Source organism: Loxodonta africana, chromosome 4 (genome assembly GCF_030014295.1).
Source record: "Loxodonta africana isolate mLoxAfr1 chromosome 4, mLoxAfr1.hap2, whole genome shotgun sequence".
NCBI classification, from domain to species: Eukaryota; Metazoa; Chordata; class Mammalia; order Proboscidea; family Elephantidae; genus Loxodonta; species Loxodonta africana.
Genome location: NC_087345.1, coordinates 11,879,203 through 11,904,551, shown reverse-complemented (window position 1 = coordinate 11,904,551; position 25,349 = coordinate 11,879,203). Strand labels below are relative to the sequence as shown.

The window sequence follows — 25,349 nt, the reverse complement described above, 5'->3', positions numbered from 1 at the left end:
TGTACTGGCGATGTGTGATTTTTAAAGTATTATTTTTTTCTTCCTAGAAATGGTTGTATGAGATTGAATTGCCTTTTCCTTGAAAGTTTGATAGGACATGCCTGTAAAACCATCTAGACCTGGTGTTTTCTTTATGGAAAGATTAACCAATGGCTCCTTTTCTTTCATAGTAGTAGGATTATTCAGGCTTTCTATGTTTCCTTCTTTTAAACATTTTTAAATGAAAACTTTCAATTTGGTAGAGAAACTAGTTTAAAGAACTCCCATATACTCATCACATAGTTTCAAGTTGCCAGTATTTTGTCCCCATGAGTGTTGTTTCACCAGAAGGACTTCACTAGGCATCTCTCAGTAAAAAAGATTTATTTTTAACATAGTTATTACTGTCTTTATCCTGTTCAACAAAATTAATAATTTCTTAATACGGTCTACTACCAAGTCCATGTTGCTATCCTAATTCTCTTTCAAAAATTTGTTTTTATGGTTGGTTTGTTTGAATCAGGATCTAATCAGAGTCCATATAAGGACATTATAGTACATCTGGTTGTTGAATCTCTTATTTGATAACAGCTCCCTCCTCTTTTTTTTTTTTTTTCCTCCTTTTATAAAAGACATTGATTTGTTGGAGAAAGGCCATTAAAATGTTGTGGGGGAGAGTAATTGGGAGTGTGTAGCAAGGTGTATATGGGTTTTTGTGTGAGAGACTGACTTGATTTGTAAACTTTCATTTAAAGCACAATAAAAATTATTTTTTAAAAATGTGGGACATTTATCTTGTATAATTTCTTTTTTATTAAGGTTTGGTGAGTATTTTCCCAGGAATTTGTTCATTTTTGTCTGTATTCAAATTTTTGGCTTAAAGTCTATCTTCAATTAATTATATCTAGTATTTTTTTCTTAACTTCCCAGAAGCTTATCTTTTATTACTCTGGTCAAAGAACCAACTTAGGTTTTATGGATAGCCTCTCTATTGTATCTGTTTTCTCTCTCCTTGAGAATTGCTTTCATCTTTGATCATCTTTCTGTTCTTTTTCTAACATATTTACTTGCTTGTTATTTTTAGCTTCATTTTCTAATGTAAGCCTCTAAGTGATGAAATGTAGTTTTTTTTTTTTCTGTGAGATGTAGTATTGTTATTATTACTCAGTTTCTTTTGTGACTTCCTCATTAATCACTTGTGTGTAGGTATGTTATTTAAATTTCTAAATGGGGGCAGATTATTTTTTTCCTATATATTCGATAATAAGAATATGCTGATGATGGGATATATTCTTGGATATTCCAAGAGGAACAGGGAATGCAAAATTGCACATAAAATATCCCAGTTTTGTAAATTAGGAGGAAATAATGAAAATATATCACATTGTTAAGCAATTGTCTTTGAGTAGTGGGGTAACAGGTGAATTTTTTATTTAAAACTTCCCTTATATTCCCAAACTATTTGTAATACATATTTTTATGATGGAGGGGCTGATATTTTTCAAAAGGAAAGAGGAAATTATTCTATAAAAGTCTAGACTCTAAATTATGTTGAGAGCAGTCAAGCATGACCAGATGCTTACTGTGTTGGGCATTAGGCAAGGAGTTGGTATGTACAGTGGTAAGACAAGCTTCTTCCCAAAAATTGCAATCTGGGTGCCCAAGTGGAGTGAGGAGTGGTGGTGAGGAAGAGCTCGCAGAGGTAGGGAGACAGGCACACACAGGTAATTTCAGTTCCATGATAGAATGGTACAAAAACACAGGCAGGCCATTTAGAGGAGAAGGAGTCGTACCTCTTTACCCAAGAAACGAAGATTAATAGGTCCAAGTTCAGGTAGTCCCCAACTTTAAACGGGGTTCTATTCCGAAGACTCTGAGGTCAGTTGGTTTTGATATAAGTCAAATCCCTCTTTTTTTTTTTTTTTTCTTTATTACCAGTATTTTTATAATCCAGTCTGTATTTGCCTTTGGGGGTTGGAAACATTATGTATAAACTTACAGTTACGATGACACCAGCTGCAACGTTATAGTAGTACGTATTACTAAGACTTAAAAAAAAAAAAAAAAGGTTGTAAGTACAGTTCATTATAATTCTCACATGTCATAAGTTGGGGACTACCTGTAGATCATTATTAAAGCAGGTATTTTGTTCTGGACTGTTTTTTAATAGCATAATCAGCTGTAGGTTCAAGTAAATATAACTGTTAATAGCCAGATTGCCTTTTGTAATGTGAAACTGCTTGGAGAATTAAAATGATAGAAAACTCAAACTCCTCAATCCGTATCATAGGTTCATACAGTGGTTTTTAATACGGGGCAGTTTTCCCCTCCATGGGATGTTTGGCAGTGTCTGGAGACGTTTTTGGTGTCACAATTGGAGTAGGAATGCTACTGCCATCTTAGAAACCAGGGGTGTGCTAAGTATCTTAGAATGCACAGGACAGCCTGTCCTCCCCCCACATCAAAGAATTACCTACCCAAAGTGTCAGCAGTGCTGAGGTTGAGAAATCTTGGTTTAACCTATAATTAGCATGTAATTTTATGTAGCAGCAACAATGCCCCCTTTTTGGTGGCTGGGAGTGGCTTGTATGTTGTTGAAGAAGCCAGAGGCGTGGTTTTGTACCCTGTTCTGGCTAGCTGTTGGTTAATGAAGAAAAACTGTTCTGTTGCAGGCTGTGGGTCATTTGAGAACAGCTTCATTCAGTAGAGGGCCTACTTGTGGCAGGCACTGTGATAGGAGCTGGTATAGAATGGTGGGCAGCCCTGTACAGTGACACTCAAACAGAATGTTCTACACATGATGGGTCGTTCGTATCACTTTTTCATGTAGTATAATATCGTAAATACTTTGTTTTCCATTTCCATTCTTAGTTTATGTATAGACAAGTTCTTTTTAACCTCTTCTAAAGAGCTTTTTTTTTAAAGAGCTTTAGAATACTATATAGCTTAGTTGTATGTCTATTTTTCATGACTATCAGTACACACTTGCAACAACCCATTTGTAATGGGCATTGTACTAAGATTTGATCCTTTTTTCCCATGGTCTTACCTTAGGTGCAGTTTCTTAAGTGTTTAAACCTGTTGGTCTAGCTGAATACTCCCAAACATGTGTTTTATATTATTACATAAGAAACAATACAAATAATAAATACATAGTATTCCATGGAGTGTGGATATGATTTCTAGCTGCTCATCAAGAACAAAATACAGAACAGTTTCTAATTTTGGTTTGTTCAAGCTTTAAACTTAATCTTTCTTCTTTGCTTTTAGATTTTGGCTCTCTGTTTGACTTGGAGCATGACTTACCAGATGAATTAATCAACTCTACAGAATTGGGACTAACCAATGGTGGTGAAATTAGTCAGCTTCAGACAAGTCTTGGCATGGTACAAGATGCAGCCTCTAAACATAAACAGCTGTCAGAATTGCTGCGGTCTGGTAGTTCCCCTAACCTCAACATGGGGGTTGGTGGCCCAGGCCAAGGCATGGCCAGCCAGCCCCAGCAGAACAGTCCTGGATTGGGTTTGATAAATAGCATGGTCAAAAGCCCAATGGCACAGGCAGGCTTGACTTCTCCCAACATGGGGATAAGCACCAGTGGACCAAATCAAGGTCCCACGCAGTCCGCAACAGGTATGATGAACAGTCCAGTAAATCAGCCTGCCATGGGAATGAACACAGGGATGAATGCTGGCATGAATCCTGGGATGTTGGCCGCAGGCAGTGGACAGGGGATGATGCCTAATCAAGTCATGAACGGTTCGATTGGAGCAGGTCGGGGGCGACCTAATATGCAGTACCCAAACCCAGGAATGGGAAACGCTGGCAGCTTACTGACTGAGCCACTGCAGCAGGGCTCTCCCCAGATGGGAGGACAAGCAGGATTGAGAGGCCCCCAGCCTCTTAAGGTAAGGACAGCCTTGATTTATGTGTATTAGCATGCTTTTGAGGGTCCCATGATGGTGGGAGGGCTTGAGGTCAGTTGTTCATTTATTTTTTTACTGTTCAAGTTTAATCTTCTCAGATGGTGGAGCATTTCGCACATATTATATACAAGGGATCTACTGTGTTGTCACAGCTTTTAAGAAGCCCTTATTCGATGGCACTGGGTATATCAGTTTTAAGTAAAACATTTACTTTACAACTGACAGGTATTCTGTAACTTCACAGGTTGTTCCAAATGATTGCTAGCTAATTCCTGTACTCACTGGCACAAGTACCGGAATATTTTCATCTCACTCCTAAACCCATTGTAGCCTTCACAGGCTCTTATAAAAATATCGTGTTAAGATATCTGGCATGACACTGTCTCCAGAAACACATTGTATGTTCCCACTGCTTGGGATATCCCTGGTCTTTAAGAGATTTCTTTCCATAAGAGGTTTAGTAAATGCTATTTTTATTTTTATTAGTGAATGGAAATTAAGGTACATTCATTTACAGTGAAACTTCAGCCAGCATTCCGTGTGTTTCAGATTAATCAGATTTTGGCCATTGTTTGAAAGGCTTTTATTTTAAAAATCCTACTAGCTTAGCTTTATTAAGTAAGCAGATATTAAATATATATTTTGAAAACCTTTTAATCTCTTAAATATGTGCTCTGTATAAATAATTAAAACTTAATTAGCACACATACATTTGTCTTTATTCCTCCATATTTTCCCTATGTACTCCTTCATAAAATGGGATCATACTATAGTTGCCAGTGCCTGGCATGTAGTTACTTAATAAATTTTTATTGAATGAAAGAGATGGCTTCACCAGGAAGGTGGTATTGGAGATGGGCCGTAAAGATGGGTATGGTAGCATTTTCACAAGGGTTCAGGAGCAAGCTTTCTCTATAAATCTAGGCAGGCATTAGGAGTTCTGTGTTCCTGAGACTCTTGATGGTAAGAGAGAGTTCAAGAATGAATTTAAGACATAGGAGGAATCAGGGTTGGGGGCACTGAGGTCACATGTGGCTATTTGAAAGCCCTTCAACGGTTTTTTGCTGTTCAGTAAAAAATACTGACTAGTGCTTGATACATCTTAACTTAGGAAGGGGTTCTATTTAGCATCCCTTCTCTGTAGAATTTCCTTTTCTGGCACTTTTATGTTGCTGTATCAGTGTGGTTTATTTTAGAATATTTGGAGTGAGAACCACAAATAAGACAGCCAAATGTTAAGTACCTCTTCTGAGTTCTAAGAACATAGCAGTGAAGAGAAAAAAATCCCTGTCCTCCTGATGTCTGTATTCTTGGGAGAGGGGGAGGTGACAGACAGACAATGCTCATTTATTCATTCATCAAGTGTTTACTGAGCCCTAGCTTTGGTGCTGAAGATGGAGCAGTCAGTGAGCTCCTGCGCTTATGGAACTTACTTTCTAGTGTGCATATAAGATATAAATTTACATTATCCCAGGTAAGGGCGCTAAAGAAAAATAAAGTAAGGAAGAAGGCTCGTTGGAAGAATGCCTAGACAGGGTGGGACTCTGTTCTGTTTATAATCTAAACCACAGATTTTTTTTTTTTAATTAATTTTTATTGTGCTTTAAGTGAAAGTTTACATATCAAGTCAGTCTCTCATACAAAAATGTATACGCACCTTGCTATATACTCCTAATTGCTCTCCCCCTGATGAGACAGCATACTCCCTCCCTCCACTCTGTCCTCGTGTCCATTCAGGCAGCTTCTGGCCCCCCCTGCCTTCTCATCTCCCCTCCAGACAGCCAGTGTCAACACAGTCTCATGTGTCTGCTTGATCCAAGAAGCCGTTCTTCACCAGTAACATTTTCCATCCCATATCCCAGTCCAATCCTGTCTGAAGAGTTGGCCCTGGCAATGGTTCCTGTCTTGGGCCAACAGAAGTTCTGGGGACCATGACCTCCAGGGTACTTCTGGTCCCAGTCTAACCATTGAGTCTGGCCTTTTTACAAGAATTTGGGGTCTGCATCCCACTGTTCTCCTGCTCCCTCAGGGGTTCTCTGTTGTGTTGCCTGTCAGGGCAGTTATCGTTGTGGCCGGGCACCACCTAGTTCTTCTGGTCTCAGGCTGATGTAGTCTCCGTAAACCACAAACTTTTTGCGCTAACAGTATTTCAAGGACTGGGTATATAACAGTGAACAAAACAGGAAAAAAAGATCCCTGTCTTCATGGAGCTTATATTTTGGTGAGAGGGGAGAATTTAAATATAAAAATTTTATTATCAAATTGATCATTTCTCTTTTAAATGAATCCCATCTACATTGTGTATTTACAAATTCATACTTGTAAAGCCTTGTAGAACAAGAACAGCTCTGTAAGTCTTTAATAAATATTGTTTAAGTTACAGAGATTTAAGGTGATACGTCTGTGTGATATGCAAAAAAGTACTTTTATAAACAACTAATTTTCTCTCTGTGGTAGAAAAAGCAAGTCATATTTTCCTATGGAAAACGTAAATAAAAAATTCAAGTCAGTGTTCAAATTGTTGGCCAGTAGTTGCACTTCCACTGTACCAGGTTCTAAAATTATCTGGTACAATTAATTATATTTCTTCCAAAACTTCTAAGAGAGTTAGATGATATTTAAAAGTCAAAAATTAAAAACAAGGAAGTTTTCAGTGAGACTTGATGACTTGAATCCTGCTGGCAAATGGTATTGGCTTTTGTACGTAGTTTTTTTTGTGGACGAATCTTTGTTTTAGGATATGCAGGCAGGTTGTGCCATTATGCTGTGGAAGTCTTCCAAAGGCCTGACTAACAGTGGTCTATGGGAAGAAACTTGGATTTCACCTCCTTTTACCCTCATCTTTCATTTTTAGTAAGCACAAAATAATGAAGGCCAAAATAAAAACTGTCTTAAAGTTGCTTCTTTTTGATCAGTTGAGGAGGATACAGTAGAAGGCAGGCTAGTGCGCTGATGTTGAACTGTATCACCCGGGCTAGGTCGGAGCTGTACCGCAGCCTGCCTTCTCTGTGGCTGTGTGCTGTGACTGCCTGCTAATCAGTGCACTCTGAACTTGACAAGGCAACGTGTCTACCCTGCAAAAGTGCTGCTGACAAAAGAAAGAATTTTTGAAAATCCATTTCCTAATTGGTTCCTTTTAGCAGTTGATTCTATAAAGATTACAGCCTTGGAAACTCTGTGTGGCACTTCTACTTACTGTGTGCATTAGAGTTGCTGTAAGTCAAGATCGACTCAACAGCAGTGGCTTTTTTGTTTGCTTTAGGTACTTTAAGTGGGGGAGGACAGTAAAGTGAACTAGTAAAAGCATCATAGTTAATTGTGTGAACTGTGGAGCTCTACACCTGGGTTCAAAATGGACTCAATCCACTTTAATAGTAGCTACATTACATTGCCAAGTTGTTAGCAGGATCTGTTTTCCTTTATGTGGAACAGACTTATAATAGTAGGAAGTAACCTACCTCATAGGATTGTAGGAGAGCTAAACGAGTGTATATAAGTTCTTAGTAGCACATAGTGTTTATTATTAGGATAGTAGTAGCCATCAAGGGCTTATTATTGCTGTTTCCATTATGTGATGTCTTTAAACATTTTTTTAGGGAGGAAAGTTTAAATCTACGTTACAGAGTTAGTTGAAATCTTCAAAAGTATAGTTCTCAGCTGTAATGGGGAAGGTGAACAACACCCCGTGAGCAGCAGTTGGCTGGAGGATTATGGGGATGCATGAGTCGGAATCGACTCAACGGCATTGGTTTTTTTTTTTTTTTTTTTTACTAGTAGAGACTTCAGTTGGATTAATACTGTATAAATGTCACGGAAGGTTTTACCTTGTTTGGTGGAACTAATGCATTTCTACTCAAGAAGTGTTACCCTGGGGTGTTCTTGAAAGAAAATTTTCTTCTCGGAAGGAACTGGTTTATAATTAAGGAGACAAGATTCAGAATATTATTAAGTAACAATATCAGACCATATAACTGTACCTAAATTATTTTTAGGCTCTAAATATCAAGAAGATTCTGGATATTAATAGGTATTTAATATGCATCAGGGCCATTAATTGTAACAACACCCTGTGAGGATCCCTGGTGGGCAATAGTTAAGAGCTTGGCTGCTAACCAAAAAGTCAGCAATTAGAATTCACCAGCTGTTCCTTGGGAACACTGTGGGGCAGCTCTGCTCTGTCCTATAGGGTCACTGTGAGTCAAAATCAACTCGATGGCACCCGGTTTGGTTTTGCCCGTATGAATAGATTTATTCCCATTACACAGGTGAGGGAACAGGCTCGGAGATAAAGACAGTAACAGTGGAGCTGACATTAGAACTCTCGACTTTGACTTAAAAGCCCGTGAGATTAATCACTACAGTATAATGCCATTCTAAACCTACTAGCTAAAAACAGATACGAGGTTTTCATGGTTGATGCAACAGCGGACACCTCCCAACTTGTAACCTTATATACGAGCAATCATTGCTAGACTGAGACCTGTGTGAGTGGAAGCCAAGCTTGTTTCTATAATGCTGTCCATAATCCCGCATTACTGACCCCTGGCCTTTTGCAAAACACAACCCTGGAGCATCTTTGCATATCACTTTTCAGTTCTCCTTGCTCTGTAGTCCTAGATCTGGGGAAAAATAAAACAAATCTTAACCCCCTTCCCTAATTCTGGCTGCCTCACATACTGTAAAGAGGTGTGTGTTACCCACATCCAGATAGGTTCATAACCAAAATTTCATATAATTTGTGACTGATGAAATTTAAAATAAAAATAAAAAACTTCTGAACCTCACTCATTCAAATGAGTATTGGCCTTTGCATTAATATCCCTTTTTTTTTTTTTTCTGGAGGCGGTCAGAATGCTAATGGTGCTGGCACAGTTTTGGAGCACCTTTAAAGTTAACATCATCCTCATCTGTTTGTGATGGATTTTGCCATCTGTTCTCATAGAGTATCTAGCCTGTGCAGCTTTAAATTAAGAGAGTGATGACTGCCCTGTCTGTGTCCCTGTTTTAGAAGAGAGCCTGAGTGGCCTTGGACAGGAAGGAAGGACTAGTTAGGGCACCATCAAGTGTAAGCTGGCGTGGGGAGGAGAATTGATGTTGGGGGAAGGCTCTTGAATGCCGTGTTCTATGAGTTTAAATAGAAGGATCTCATGCTCACATTTACAATTTGGACAGGTGTGGTTTTAGGTGCGGCACACCAGTTTAAGAGGACAGGCACTAATGAGGTAATGCAGCCAGAAACTAAGGTGATGGTGTAGGAATACAGTAAAGGGAATGAATTGAAAAATAGGATTTGATGTTGTAGATTCTGAGAGATCACTTGTTCATCATCGTATCTACAGTACTGAACACAGTACCTGGAGTATTACGTGGGTACAGATACATAACGTTGACATTTGTCTAATCTAAGATCACTTGTTCATCGTCGTATCCGCAGTACTTAACACAGTACCCAGAGTATTACATGGATACAGATACATAACATGGACATTTGTCTAATCCAAGATCACTTGTTGAGCATCGTATCCACAGTACTGAACACAGGACCCAGAGTATTACATGGGTACAGATATATAACGTGGACATTTGTCTAATCCAGTAGAAATGTCTGAAAATAGTTCTGTTTTTATTCCTTAGTAAAACCTGGAGTCACACATACATTGGTTTATATTACTGTGGTACCAGCAAGTCTTATTAAGGCTTGCAGGGACTTTTGTCCCACATGTTAAATGTTCCTAAATTGTTATATATATTTTTCCTGTTTATTTGTCAGTGATTGTCACTATCATGTGTTTTTTGTGTTCCCGTTCCCTAAATTTCTGCTTTGAATGTATTGGGAGTTTAGAAGCAACCTGTAGAGTCAGATTTTTAAAAAAGAAAAGTGATTCCCTACAGGCCCTTTCTGAGATTCCGTAGTGAAGTCCTTTACATCTAATTTTTGTCTTAGATGCCTAGGGCTGTTTGCAGCTTCCTGGTCCTCTGCATTTTTAGTTTAGGTGAATATCTGTATCGTTGTGGTCCAGGTAGGTATTTGGACATCAGCAGCACATTAGCTGTGAAGAGAGCACAATCAAGTAACTTTAACCACAGTCTAGCAGAAATTAGTATACTCCCTTCCTATTATATTTGGTGGGCAAGGGGGCAGAGGGGGCCTGTGAGGCAGAAGGGGTAGCAACGGGGAGATTGGTTGTGTTTCACTTTCTAACTCTGGCAGCAGACCTCTGAGGGAGACTAAAAAACAAAAGCCTGAGAGTCTTTGTTGGTCAGGATGACCAGAAGTGTCAGGAATGAATTACTGCCAGCTTGACCAGCCAGCCGTCAGTACAGTCTTTGTTTATGTAAGAGTTTTTAGGTAATTGAGGAACCCCACAAGGTCAGGACTGGTTGAAATTCAGTTAGTCTGGGCGAGGCAGGGTCCATGTGAATAAACATGAACTGATAGATTCTGTGCTTATTAAGAAGAGGTATCAAGGCAGGTTGCAAGTTCCAGCATTTGATTTACTCAAATAGTGGTCTCTTAAAAGCATAATTTATTAACTATTGGGCTTTTTTTTTGTATCATGCGGATTCTATGATAAAGTGGATTTCATATCCTTTGTTTTGAATTTCAATCACATGTTAATAGAAAACACAATGAAGTGAATGTAACTCCCCTAAGTGTTGTTGTTAGGTGCTCTCAGTCAGTTTTTCAACTCACAGCAACCCCACGTGTTAACAGAGGAGAACTGCCCTATAGGGTTTTCTCGGCTGTAATCTTTATGGGAGCAGATCACCAGGTCTTTGTCCCTCGAAGCCGCTGGGGGAGTTTGAACTACCAGCCTTCCCGTTAGCAGTGTAGGCTGTGCATGTTATTGGAACCATATTAGCATAAATACTAGTACTTCAACTGTAGCAGCAGCAGCACTTGCAGCCACATTGAAAACTACCAAAAGCAGCCTGAACTTAGAGTGAACCTGTTTCTGTATTTGATTGTTCCCGAGATTGTCGTGGCCAGATTCACTTAGGAAATTCCAGTTATTGGAAATTGAATCAACAAGTTTTTTACTCTGGATGCTTCCCATTTGGGCAGCCCATTCTTCTGTGCCTTCATCCAGACTTGCCACCTGCCTCCGTCTCACTCCCCAGTTGTCTTTGGAGCATTTAGGCAATTTACTTAACTTCTCTGAAGCTCTGAGCGCATCTAGGAAGGGAAATACAAGTGTTCTGTAACTTTTTTTTTTTTTTTTTTTTTTGCCTTTCCACTACAGGCAAATCTTTGAGCTGATAAAAGATTCGTATTCATATTGATTTGGAAGGTATAGATAATGTATAAGATTTAAAGAACTGACTTTTATTTCCTGAGGCTCTTACTTATTTTTTGGCTTTTAGATAGTTTCTGTTTTCCTGAATCAGTGAGCTATGGTATTGATCAAGCTTAGGGTGTCTAGATGTTGAGGCTTCAGAGGGAAATGAACTGTGGTTTTTGCCCTTTTGTGCATGGTCTGGAATAGAAGAGGCACACATTTAAACAGATTGTCACCCATGCTGTATTATAAACAAAGGCATGAACACTTGTGGCAGGGTGCAAAAAGAGCTCTTTAATGCCCAACAGAGTAGAAAGCTGCCTCACAGAGGTGGTAACATTTGGGAAATGTATCTTAAAGGATGACTAGAATCTGCAGCTGCTTCTTAATTATAGGTTGTACCAGCTAAGCAAACAACACAAAATGAAAATTAAATTGCCTCAAAACCAACAGAGCCCCGTTCTGCTCATAAACTTGGGGTCGCCACAAGCTGCAGGCAACTCAGCACCACTGGTTTTGGTTTTACCAATTTAGTGTTTTATTTCTTTATAGGTTAGCCTCAAGGAGTCAAATAGGAAAGGAAGTGTGCCACCACTTATTTTAGGGCAAAGGAAAAGCTTAAGGCAAATGCTGGAGACTCAAGCATGATGCTCCCAGTTTCATAAGTAATGAGTTTAAGAGGTAGTAGGATACTCTGAAGGAGCCCTGGTGGCACAATGGTTAAGCACTTGAATGCTAACTGAAAGGTCGGTCAGTGGTTCAAACCCACCAGCTGTTCCACGGAAGAAACGTGTGGCAGTCAGCTTCCATGAAGACTGTAGTCTTGGAAACCCTATGAGGCAGTTCTACTCTGTTCTATTGGGTCACTTTGATTCGTGATCAACTTGAAGGCAGTGGGGCGGGAAGATACCCTGGAGAAATAATTAGACCTCATGAAGGCCCTAGTATACTGTGTTTGTTCCCTTATGAATAGAAAGAGGCAAAGACAGAAGGTAAGGAAACCTCTTGGAGGCAGTCTACACAAGCAGTGATAAGGGGCTTGAATTAAGACAGTGACAGTGAGAATGGACACATGGGAAGGATTTTAGGGAGTATGTGTGTATGCTAGATGCAGTATTTGAAGTATCCTTTGACAGGACTGAATCTGGCAAAGAGGATTGTACCTGGCAGAGAGAGGGGTGGAATCCACCTAATGTGACTGCTGTTAAGTGAGCACTAGCGGTGACTTCCTCAGTTTCCATTCGGAGTGCTTGCCTTGTGTTTCTAGTAGGTGATGACTGACTTTTAGTTGGGATCCTATGGGGAAGAATAGAATTGAAGGGAGTACTTCTAATTTTATATTTAAGGTATAAAGGTGACCCCAGTTTGAATTATTCAAATATTTATTTTGGGTGATTTTTTAAAATGATTGTAACAGTAAATTTCATCATTGTTATCAGTAAAACATTTGACCTTTGAATAATTAATACTGTCCTTTTCGTTAATCATTAATACAGTATGATTGCCCTAATGGGCTTTAATAAATACAGCAGAAAAGAAACTACTTTTTAAAGTACGTAGGGTCACAAACTCAAACTATTTTAAGGGCGAAGCAGGTAACTTAATGAATAGCTAGGCTTAAGACCACAAGGAATTCTGTAAATTCTGGAGTTTGCATGTTTCATACATCTAAAGGATTCAGGTTCACAAGGCTTAAAAAAAAAAATACACCATTGGGCCACTAAGTAAAAAAGGATCTGTCTCCCACACCACCTGTTCGCTGCCTTTTTTATAAACAAAATGCTATATGATGCATTTGAATGCTTTGAACATGTCAAACTATAATTTATTTAGGGGTTAGATGGTTTATTAAGTTGAATTGAATTTATGAAATCATAGTTAATTTGAACATTAAATGAAAGTACATAAACATAGTGTCATGTGTGACTTGATGGAAGTAGCACATCTTGTTTAGTAGTTTAATGAAAATGCTGATAAATTTTTCTAAAACACCTTTATCTCAAATATTTACAGAAAATAGCTCTAAATTTATTGTACCTCAGGCCCCTAAATTTTGATTTTGAAAATGTGATTATTTTCATGAGCATACTTTCATGCAGCCTGTTTTATAATAAGCAGAGAAAATTTTCTTTATAAAAAGACTCAATACAGTATTCTGTATCATATAGTTGTTAGGAGGTTTGATTCCCAGCTCTGCCATTTATAAGCTGTGCAGTCTTGGGCAAGTTACTTAACACCATGGTGTCTCAGTTTCTCTTGTTTTTATAGCTCTTATCTCCTAGGGCTGTAAAAATTAAAAGAGTTAATACACAGGTAAATGCTAAGACATACAGGAAGCATTCAAATAAATGTGTACTTTTTTTTTTAATTGTCTTTTTAAGTTGGAAAGGGAATGATAATGTTGTCCATTAAGATGTGAGAGGGAACTTCATTTCTCTTCTGTTTGTTACTCTTAGATGGGGATGATGAGCAACCCCCCTACTCCTTACGGTTCGCCATATACTCAGAATTCTGGACAGCAGATTGGAGCCAGTGGCCTTGGTCTCCAGATTCAGACAAAGACTGTACTACCAAATACCTTATCTCCATTTGCAGTGGACAAAAAGGCAGTTCCTGGTGGAGGAATGCCCAACATGGTGGGTAGCAATCTGTTACAAACTTCTCTTAACAAAAGAATTATATTAAACTTTTCATGCCTTCTGTTATACACAGAGTATATTTTTTTTTACTATACACATAAGGTTTATACACACTAGAAACCTAAGTAAATGTGTAATGGACAACCCTTGTGAGCAGGGAGGCAGTGTTGTTTTGTTCCTTGTGGTATTGATCAGCGAGGGTGCTGATCCAAATAGGAGCAAGTGAGGCTGCTACAGGGACGTTTCAGGGACCTGCCATCTATCTAGCAGATTCTGCTTGTGAGCACTTGGGTAGGATAGGAAAAGTGAGGTCTTTCCCTTCTTGGCCAAAGGACTCTGGCAAAGGATCCCAACTCTCGATGACCATATCTACTGATTTGTATTTGATATTACTGCACACTCGAAAGGTTTTAAACTATTGTTGTAAACTGATTTTTGCCATGGAGAAATTTCAGAAGCTTCTAACATTGCTTTTTTTTTTTTTTTAAAAAGCAAAACCATTTCTAGTTACAAATGTGTTAAGTAGTCTGCACTCAACTTTGGAAAAAATTGCCTGTGATGATTTTCTCTCTCTCCTCTCACGTGTTTAAGTTTCTTGTTGTATGGTCATTGAATGCCTGCATTCCAGATGGTCTGCTAAGTACTGGAGATAACAGAGATGGATAAAACATGGCATCCCTGTCACGGAAAATAATATTAAATATTTGTTTTTTTATTGGGAAAACAAAATTTCTTCCTGAGATTACAAAAACTAATTTTTTATCCAACCGAGAGGCCCCTGCTGAGTCTACCAAGAAGCTTTCCATTCTTTAACACCTAGTGTGGATAGGCTCTTCTCTGTGAGTCCTGCTCTGCTCCTTCTCTCCCACCAGAGGTGGCTGTGTCCTTATCTTTGCTCCTGCTCTCTGTTCATTTACATACTGGTGTTGTAGTAATTTATTGTTTTCTCACTGTATTGAAGTGCTTGATGGTAGGAGCCATACTTTGTCTTTGAATCCCCTGTGTCAAAAAAGGAAAAAAAAAAAAGCCTGGCATATGTAGTCTGTCGCCCATAAAGGCTTTAACTGAAAATGTCCAGGTCCCTGTTTTATTAAAGAGAGAGCACACTGTGACACCTAACACTGAATGTGTCTTTATTGTTACACCCCTAAGGGCCAACAGCAGGCTCCACAGGTCCAGCAGCCAGCCCTGGTGACTCCAGTAGCCCAAGGGATGGGCTCTGGAGCACACACGGCTGATCCGGAGAAGCGCAAGCTCATCCAGCAGCAGCTGGTTCTCCTGTTGCACGCTCACAAGTGCCAGCGCCGGGAGCAGGCTAATGGGGAAGTGAAGCAGTGCAACCTTCCCCACTGCCGCACCATGAAGAATGTCCTCAACCACATGACCCACTGCCAGTCAGGCAAGTCCTGCCAAGGTGAGTGGGCTCCCAGGGTTGGTGTACGTGGTAGATAATGTTTCTAGATAAAAATACAGTCAGAGAGAAAAGAGGAAATTTGATCACGTCGATTTCGAGATCCCATTTTTTAATAGGATCTTTGTGTTTAAAAAAACCAAAAACCCATTGCCATCGAGTCAGTTCTAACTTGTAGTAACCCTATAAGACAGTACAGCTGCCCCCACAGGGTTTCCAAGCGGCTGGTGGATTCAAACTGCTGCCCTTCTGATTAGCAGCTGAGCTTTTAACCTCTGCGCCATCAGGGCTCCTACTAGGGCATGAAAAAGTCAGGGGTCTTCCCTTTGGTGATGACCCTCATTGACTTTGATTGACCCCAGCATAGCATACTTTAAATACTGTTGAAGATTTGCTGTCATAACGGCAAATACTAAACAGTGTTACCAAATCTAATACAATTTTTGTATTTACAGAGTCATTAAAAATCTTTTTATAGGCATGTGTAGTCATAATACTGGTTTCGAATATCTTAGAATAAAGTAGGTTGTACAGCATACTGTTTAAAAATTCAGGCTCTGCGGCCAGGCTACTGGGTAGCTGTACGACTTTGTGTATATTCTTTAACCATTTTTTGCCCATTTTCTTCACTGTAGAATGTATTAATAGGAGCTACCCTAGAGGGTTGTTAAGAAGATGAGATAAATGAGTACATCTGTAGCATTCACTAAGTGCTCAATAAGTGCTAGCTGTTATGAATATTTATTAATATAAAGATATAACCTGCACTTCTCTTCTCTTCAGTGGCACATTGTGCATCTTCTCGCCAGATCATCTCACACTGGAAGAACTGTACAAGGCATGATTGTCCTGTGTGTCTTCCTCTCAAAAATGCTGGGGATAAGAGACATCAACAGTGTAAGTGAGGAAATCTTTGAAGCTTTATACCAAAATGATTTTTGGAATTTCACCAGTGTGATTCGATGGGATTTTTGAAGTACTTTCTGATTATGGGAGGTTCCTATTACTGCCTGATACGGTCACACTGTGTTGACAGAATGTTTTTTCCTTTCCGTTAATCTACGTCCCATTACCTCGTATCAATGCATGAATTGAACTGCTGGTTAGCTAAAAGAAGATCCAGAAACTTTTAGTATTCATGCTTATTAAAACACAGTTTGTCAGATTCTTTCTTTCTGCCTAGTCACATTGGAAATGTTTCATTTTTAAATCCGTGCAGGCTAAGCTGCTTCCCCCCATTATTTGCCACATTCTAATTAAAACATAAAAAGATGGGTATGGAAGGTATGGTGGTTATACTATTGCGAAGTATTAATAGAAGGAGATAAAGCACTGCTGTACCTGCTCTGGAATCACAGGTCCCTACCCAGTGGTATTAGACAGGAGAACTGAAGGAGTGGTGCAGAGGTTTTCAGATGATGTCATGACCTTCAATATTCGATGAAGTGAATTTAGTTAGGTTACTGGATATAAAAAAAATCAGTGATTTTCTTACGTATAGAAAAAAAAGGTGGGAGAAACTACCCATTTAAAATAGCAACCAAAAAAGTGATAAATAGGAAACTTCATTACTAAATGAGCTTTCTAGGAAACTCCATATATTACTGAATGACTACAAAAACAGATTGATTAAATGGAAGAATAAATGCCAAGATCTGGATGAGCAGGCTTGATACTGTTTTAAAAGTCAGTTTTATACACTCTCAATGAGATTATTTAGGGAAGTTAATAAAGTGATCTTGAAGTTCACCTGGAAGGACAAATCTGTGCGAATATCCAGGAAAACATATAATAAGGAGTATAATAAGGTAGTTTTCCCCTACTGAATTTAAAGGCATAAAAATTACACAAGTTTGATACCTGCGGGAAAGTACCCAGGTTAGTAAAAGAGAATAGAAAAATTCAGAAGCATTCCAGTGTGTGCACACAGAATTTATTGCCTGCAAAAGGCCGTAATTGAAATTAGTGAGAAGACTGAAAAGCCTTACAAGAACCAGGCAGATAAGCTGGTTTCTCTAAGGCTCCTACGACGATAGGGAACTTAATGCTCCATTTTAAAAACTTAAAAATTGTTGCTTCAGCATCAGGCGAGGTACTGTTCTCTCTGTGACCTAAGTATTTAGATAGTTTGAAATTATTTTAATAAGAAAAAAATGGAGGTCATTTTTATAATCCTGGAATGGACAAGAGTAATATAAAGAGATGGTTTTAGAAGTACAGCTACCACGTCTCCTCTCTGGAAACAAACTATTAAGCAGGGTTGGAAGAGAAATTTGGAAGTGTATGTGCAGCATGCAGAAAAGAGATTCTTAATAAAGAAATCATAAGTGGCCAGTAGAAAATGGAGGATAGTTGAAACAACCCCAAAAACACAGCAATGTTCACTTTTAAGAAATAAGATACCATTTCTCCTGTCGTGTTGGCTAAAATGATAGTACTGCTGTTGACATTTGTATGACCCTTAGACCCTCATACCCTTTTGGTGGGAACACTGGTGCAGCTTTTCCTGGCAGTGATCCCCCTTGATCCATCAGCTCTGCATCTAGAAATTTTTCCAAGTAAATAATGGGAGACAGGATACATGTACTGAGATGTTTCATAATCACATGAATGATAATTCTGTGTTTTTTTTTTTGAGATTCATTCATACACTTTGGTCTTTCCTGTCGCTGTCTTTAATGTTGGAATACCATTTCTTTTGTCTTCTAGCAATTTTGACCGGAGCAGCTGTTGGACTTGCAAATGCAGGTTCTCTAGGGGTGGGGCAGCAGTCTGCCCCCAGCCTAAGCACTGTCAGTCAGATCGACCCCAGCTCTATAGAGCGAGCCTATGCAGCCCTTGGACTGCCCTACCAAGTCACCCAGATGCCAGCACAAGCCCAGGTGCAAGCGAAGGGTCAGCAGAGCCAGCAGTCTGGGCAGTCTCCCCAAGGCATGCGCCCCGTGAGCAACATGAGTAAGTTTGCATGCTCCTAGTAACAGGCGTGGCATTGCTCGTGTGTGTAAGTGCTCTTTCCAAATGCAGTACTCACTCCTTAACTTAGTTTAAGGTTAGTTTCTCTTGCTTTGTTTCTGTCTACTTGATGGATTTTTGAAATTTTTAGTTACAGCATAAAAGGCCCTTTTTAAGTCATCTACCAGAGTACCTGCTAATAGTTTATATTCTCCGGATCACTTTATGCAGATATTTGGCTATATTTGCAGGTATGGGATCACATACATTATTCTTTAACAGGGTAGGCGTTTTTTCTCTCGTAATACTCAATGTCTCCTTTTGTATAGTACTTCGTTGTATATAATAATCGCTTGCAGGTCGACATTTAGGTTTCCAGGTTGTTTTTGTTTTTTTTCCCCTGCTTTAAACCCCACAACAGAAACGTCCCTTGTTTTGGTTTAAAATGTGCAGAAATGAGTGTGTTATCGTTAATACTGCTTTTCAGATACCTGGCGGGGAGTCCCTTTTGAAATAGTTTTTGAATGCACTTGTTTGCCTTATCTCTTCTTGTGGTGTGACTGGGAGGGGAGGGGGAGAGAGAGAGGTTTTCTAATATCCTGACTTTTTTATTTTGGGCATATTTGTTTCTCTAATTGTATATGATAAAATGGGAGAACTTTGCTCTATGATTATTGCTTTGCTACCAGGAAGTTGAACATTAAAAAAAATTTTTTTAATAGTTACATATCCACTGCTAATGAGTCTGCAGCCTTTGATACCTTGCCTTTTATTATGAAATCATGTATTCTTGATGGTGAAGTTTTGCTTAGCTAGAAAGTAGTCTGATTCTGAATAATCTACTGTGTATTTTCCTATGATACCCGTTTTCACCCTACTGTTGGTATTCACAGTAGGCTTTGGTTTCTGACCATTACTGTTTGATCTTAAACGAGGGAATAAAATTGGGCACACTGCCCTTAACAAAATGTAATCTTACTAGTTTTTGTTGTTTTTAATTTGTAAGATTACAGGTAATTTTACATATCCAGTATGGAACAGTCATTCTACTGTCCAGAAATAAACATAGTTAAAATTATCTCACCCTTCAGGTTACGGTCTCTGTGTCTGAGATGTCTCAGTTATGCTTCATATACTGTTTTATAACTTGCTTTTTATTTTGAGCATTTTTACGTATAAGTGGAGGTCCACATCATTCTTGATAATTACATAATACTAATCTTCTGAGAGTCCCTGGGGGCCACGGACGGTGAAGTGCTTGACTACTAGCCGAAAGGTTGGCAGTTCAAACCCACCCAGAGGTACCTAAGAGGACAGGCCTGGCACTCTGCCTCCAAAAGGTCATGGCCTCGAAGCCCCTGTGGAGCAGTTGTGCCCTGCACACATGGGGGTCGCCATGAGTTGGAATCTACTTGAGGGCAACTAACAACAGATCTTTTACAGTAAGATTTTTATCATAACTCACTAAATACTTGGAAGGATAGATCAGTTTATTCTATAATTTTTTAAATTGCTTCTTTAATTTTTATAAAAAGAAATCATATAGTTTTTCAAATGTTTTAGTACAGCAAATTTACTTTTTTCTCTTTCTCTTCCGTAGTGTGTTCTGTTGCACCCATTTTTACCATTTCTACTTCTTGTATTGACAGTCCAGGCATTCTTCTTCCTTTTTTTTTTTTTAACTAATACTGTAAAAGTATTTGAAATCTAATGATTAGTTTTTTAGCACAGCTTGAGCCACATACTGTAATATTTTAATGATACTATTTTTATAAACAGTGCTCAACAAAGACTGTTCTCTCAAAGTTAAAATTCTGAGAGTGGAAAAGCAGACCCTTTGAGCCCCACCAGTTTGTTTTGATTTTTAATAATTTGGATCCAAGATGCCAGTGGTGGTGTTAGGTGCCATTGAGTAGATTTTGACTCATAGCAGCCTTATGTGTAACAGAATGAAACACTGCCCAGTCCTGTGCCATCCTCAAAACTGTTGTTATGCTTCAGCCCATTGTTGCAACCACTGTATCAGTACATCTCGTTGAAGGTCTTCCTCTTTTTCCCTAACCCTCTACTTTACCAAGCGTGATGTCCTTCTCCAGGGACTGGTCCCTCCTGATAACATGTCCAAAATACATGAGACAAAGTCTCCCCATCCTTGCTTCTAAGGAGCATTCTGCCTGTACTTCTTCCAAACAGATCTGTTTGGTCTCCTGGTAGTCCGTATTCTCTGCCAGCACCATAATTCAAAGGCATCAGTTCTTCTGCAGTCTTCCTTATTCATTGTCCAGCTTTTGCATGCATATGAGACAATTGAAAATATCATGGCTTGGGTCAGGTGCACCTTAGTCCTCAAAGTGACATCTTTGCTTTTTAGCACTTTTTAAAGAGGTCTTTTGCAGCAAAAGACCCACAGTGGAATGCATCGTTTGATTGCCTGACTGCTACTTCCCTGGATAGTGTCAGGGAATTTCTGATTTCTTCCAGTCAGCTTTGTAAGTCAAATTTTGCAGTCATTACTGAGACTATTTTAGCAGTGTTAGCACTCTGTCAGACTGGTTCTTTAATATACCTTAGAGTCTTCATTCCTGCCTTTTTGGTGTTCACTGCTTGATCAGTTGATTTCATTCCTGAAAGCGTTCTCAAAAAGGGATCATTTCTTGTTTTTAACTAGTCAGGAACTTAGATAAATTTTTCTTAAATTTCTGTGCCCTGTACCCATAAACCATTTTGTGTTTTTCACTATTCAGTGACAAGAAGTGTTAACTTGCTAAGTAATCATATGACCACTTTCTCTGAAAAACTGGACCAGGAGGTGGAATGAGGAGAGAACCTGCCTTTGCGGGGTTGTTTTTAGCTCTTCTGTATTAAAAGTACATGCAAAAGAGTGAGGAACAGAAAGATGGACCTGGGGTCTTCCTTTTTCCCCCTTTTCTTTTATATCCTTTGATTTGGACTTCAGATGGTTCTTTCTCTCCCTTTCCATGTTACACAGAGTGCCTCTTGCCTCTTTCTTTGTGTTTAGGATCTTGTCCCAATGCAGTTGTCTACTCCTGGCCTGAGTTTTTGTTTTTAGAATTGGGTATTTCCCATTCATCTTTCAGACTAATGTGTATAGTTCCTTTTCCTCTCCTTTTATAGTATCTGTGTATGTACATTTGTATATACCCACAAAATTATTTGGACATTAGCTTCTTGAGATTTCTTTTTTTCCCCTTTCTTAGTGTGTTTATTTTAGGGTCAGGATTAAGATTAATCAAATTTTCATCTCTCTCTCAGTTTTCAGTGAGCCAAAAACCTCTAGAATACTTCATTCATTTCTTCTGCTGTTAGAGCCCCCTTCCCCTTTTTTTAAATTATTGTGAAAATATGCATAACAAAAACACTCAACCTCATCAGTTTCTACATGTACAATTCAGTGACACTGATGACATCCTTCAAGTTGAGCAGCCATTTTCACCATCCTTTTCCAAATCCTTCCACCACCTTTAACATAAACTTGGTGCCCCCCCCCCGCTACCCCCACCACCACCACCCCCAGTAAAAACTCCTTTTTTCCCCCCTTCCTCCCACCCTTGGTAACCACTGATAGTCTTTGGTTTATATGTTTGCATGTTGCATATAAATGAGATCGTATAGTAGATCCCATCTTGGTCTCTAGTTTTGAAAACTAAGTATGACAACATGCTCTACTTCCCAGCGTAGAGTTCCTGTTTACCAAAGAAAACCCAGATAGGCAAAGGCTACTTACGCTGTATTTTTCCTTTTATACCAGAACCCTTTTTAATAATGAGTGCTATATGTTCATGTTGTGTGGAAGGTGTCACTTTGTATTTTCATTTTCTTATGAATTCCCTGAAGCCTGTATAAATAAAGGAAATAATCAAAATGGAGTCACCGTGACTGAGTCTTTAAAGGGTTTTAAACTTCTATAAAAAAGCACTTATTGCATATTATAAACAAGTGACTGCTTTTTCACATCACAACAAAATCTTAAGCAATTTATTTTAACCAAAATTTTATATTTTTTGCTAATGTTTATATCAGAGCTTTTTGACTATAAATGCCTTTTTCAAGTTTTTTAAGTGATTCCTTAAATCTTCTGTCTTTATTAGAATTTTATAATGGAATTTACTGGGATGATAATAATTTTATATTCTTACAGTTGATGATGGTCATAAATATGGCCCTGGAGTTTCAGCTTGATCTTAACCTAGTACCATATTCTTGGAAAAAGTAAAGAAATATACGCAATTGTTAAAACCCAAATAAGTACTGATAAATCTGTTTTCTTACCGTTTTCATGTCTCTTACGAGTTTGAAATACTAGACAAAGCTGTTCTCATTCACCAACTACCTTTATTTTAGGATGGCACTTGGGGGTCAGTCGTGATCTGGTAGGCTAAATTCATGAATGAGACCATGTTTTGTCCTTAATGGTGTAAGATTTTTATCTCATCTGTAAACAAAAGCAGTATACTTCGATTTATTTGGCAACCTATAATGTTTAGCTTGGATGTTAACCTACTAGTAATTGTGGAGACAAGATTCAAACCTCACTAATTGGATCACAGAGAACATGCCCCTACCCAGTGTGTGTGGAACCTTGAAACATCACAGGGCTTAAAGATAGGACTCTGACTTCTTTACGCCTTTTATCGCCAACATATACCATCTTGATCATCTCCTAGTAGGAGCTCAGAAAAGGCACATTCGCTGAACTCACACAGAAAGGCAGAGCTGGAGCAGAAATCAGTGCCTTTCAGCCGATAACGCATCTGACGCTGGAGCCAGTGGTGGTTCAGTGGTGGATTCTCACCTTCCATGTGGGAGACCTGGGCTCCATTCCCAGCCAGTGGACCTCATGCACAGCCACCACCTGTCGGTGGAAGCTTGCATGTTGGTTGATGTGATGCTGAAAAGGTTTCCGTGGAGCTTCCAGACTGAGAAGGGATAGCAGGAAAGACCTGGGAAACGAGTGCTTAGTTGTGTCACGTCTCACTCAATCACTTACGGTATTCTTGGGGGTCCTGCCAAGAGCATGGATTGGGTATCTAGTTAAAAATCTAAGACAAAAACTTTGTTTAGGAAATTAGAACCATAAAAAAGTATCCCTCCAACAGAAACTTAAAATCTTCTAGGTTTTTCCATCGTACTTGCCACAGGTCTAAGGTAAAGGTAAGAATTTAGTAACTACTTTTCCATGTTTAAATCTGAGTACAATTTTTTCCCCTAGATTTCTTTTGAAATTTTCAAACCTATATTAAAGTTAGAATAGTCCAGTAGCACTATATATTGTATTCTTTACCTAGACTCACTAATTTTTAGTATTTTTGCCACATTTGCTTTGTTTTTATGTAAACCTGAGACATCCTGACACTTCTGTTTCAGCGTATGTCTCTTGAAGAAAAGGACATTGTTTTCCATAACCACAATACCAGTATCACACCTGAGAAATTCAACATTTAGTTTAATAATTAGATCCAGGTGAAACATTTTGGGGACAAATATGTCATAAATGGTGGTGTGAATGTGATCAGTGTTACTTTCAATATAAAAAATTCTTGGGACTCTTTTTTTGCCTTTAAGTAGCCTTTATAGTATCTTAGTTTTCTTTTTATTGCCGACCTTCAAATTATTGATTAACTTACTCTCTTACAGCCATCTTATGAAAATTCTGGAACTGTTAATACCAAGAACTTGCCTCTTGGCTTCGTTTTGTATGCTCTCGTTTGATGTAGCTGTAATCTCTAGTTGATGCTCCTAGACTGTCAGCTCTTTATAAAGAAAAAATTTATGTTTATGAGTCTGTGTCATCTTATCTTTACCTGAGGAATACAGTACAGGTTTCCCCTGCTATCCAAAAGCAGGATGTCCCTGTGAAACCTTTCATAAACCGAATGGCATAAAGCAGAGAAGCAGTTTTCATTAATTTATATGAGAAAAATTTTTTAGAATTCCCAGACCCAAAAAAATAACATACCAAATAATACCAAGTAACATACAAAGCCTAAAATAATACTAGCATATAGTGAAAGCAGCAATGATGTAAGTACACAGCCTAGGTAGGAATCATGTCTATACAGTATAGCATCACTTCCCAGAATCAGGAATCTAGTGAGCACACTGGGAGGTTGGGAGGTGGTGGTAGTAGCCTAGCTGGCAGTGGCACACGTGCCTGGGTTGAAGGGCCAGGATTCGAATTCCTCAGAAGAGTCCATTATATTAACCGTATGTGCCAGGGCGTCTTAGTTGTCCTAGGGCTGCTATAATAGAAGTACCACGAGTGCGTGGCTTTAACAAAGAGACATCTATTCTCTCACAGTCTAGGAGGCTAGAAGTCCTAATTCGGGGTGCCAGCTCCAGGGGAAGGCTTTCCTCTCTCTGTCAGCTCTGGGGGAAGGTCCTTGTCATCAAATAGTCCCTTGATCTAGGACTTTCTCAGCACAGCGGCCCCTGACCCAAAGGACACACTATTCTCCTGACTATTGTTACTTGGTGGTATGAGGTCCCCATGTCTCTCTTGCTTCTGTCTTTTATATCTCAAAAGAGATGGACCCAAGATTTAACCTAATCTTGTAGATTGAGTGCTGCCTTAGAATCAACTCGACGGCACTGGGTTTTTTTCATTAACATAATATAACTGCCCATGATCCCACTTCTTTAACATCGTACAGGTAGAATTTGTAACACATAGGAAAATCACATCAGATGACAAAATGGTGGACAGTCACACAATACTGGGAATCATGGCCTTGTCAAGTTGGCATACAATTTGAGGGAACACAGTTCAATCCATAACACGAGGGATGAGCCCTACAGTTAGAGACACCACGCTTGCTCCTGGCGGGTGGAGGGATGTGCGCACAACCTCTTTAACAGCTTCCAATTCTTGCCCTTTTTTGTAAAAGCAAAATTCCTCTTCGGTTTTCTTTCGGTTATTGAAAACAGGTACTAATGTAGGTCTTCCGTAAAAGCTAAGTGGGGTAAAGCGAACTTCCGTAAAGCGGGGGTTACCTGCACTGGGTAACTGGATAAAGAGCCCAAGTGAACATGTATAGTCACACTTCGTTGGGAAAGTACATACACAGTTCCAGTTTGGAATTGCAGGTGTGTCTCCCACTGCGGCAGAACTGGCTGTAGTGCTGGAACGTCTCACAGGTTACGC

At 39.0% G+C, this 25,349-nt stretch overlaps 1 protein-coding gene across 2 annotated transcripts in view; it reads left to right on the top strand.

Annotated features, from left to right (window-relative positions):
• EP300 (E1A binding protein p300) overlaps positions 1–25,349 on the top strand; it is an 82,569-nt gene that overhangs the window by 20,783 nt on the left and 36,437 nt on the right. For both annotated transcript variants that reach the window (XM_064283462.1, XM_003419747.3), the window contains exons 2-6: positions 3,250–3,887; positions 13,642–13,821; positions 14,977–15,238; positions 16,019–16,132; positions 17,945–18,190. In XM_064283462.1, coding sequence (XP_064139532.1) covers positions 3,250–3,887; positions 13,642–13,821; positions 14,977–15,238; positions 16,019–16,132; positions 17,945–18,190 — 1,440 coding nt within the window. The remainder of the gene's footprint in view (positions 1–3,249; positions 3,888–13,641; positions 13,822–14,976; positions 15,239–16,018; positions 16,133–17,944; positions 18,191–25,349) is intronic.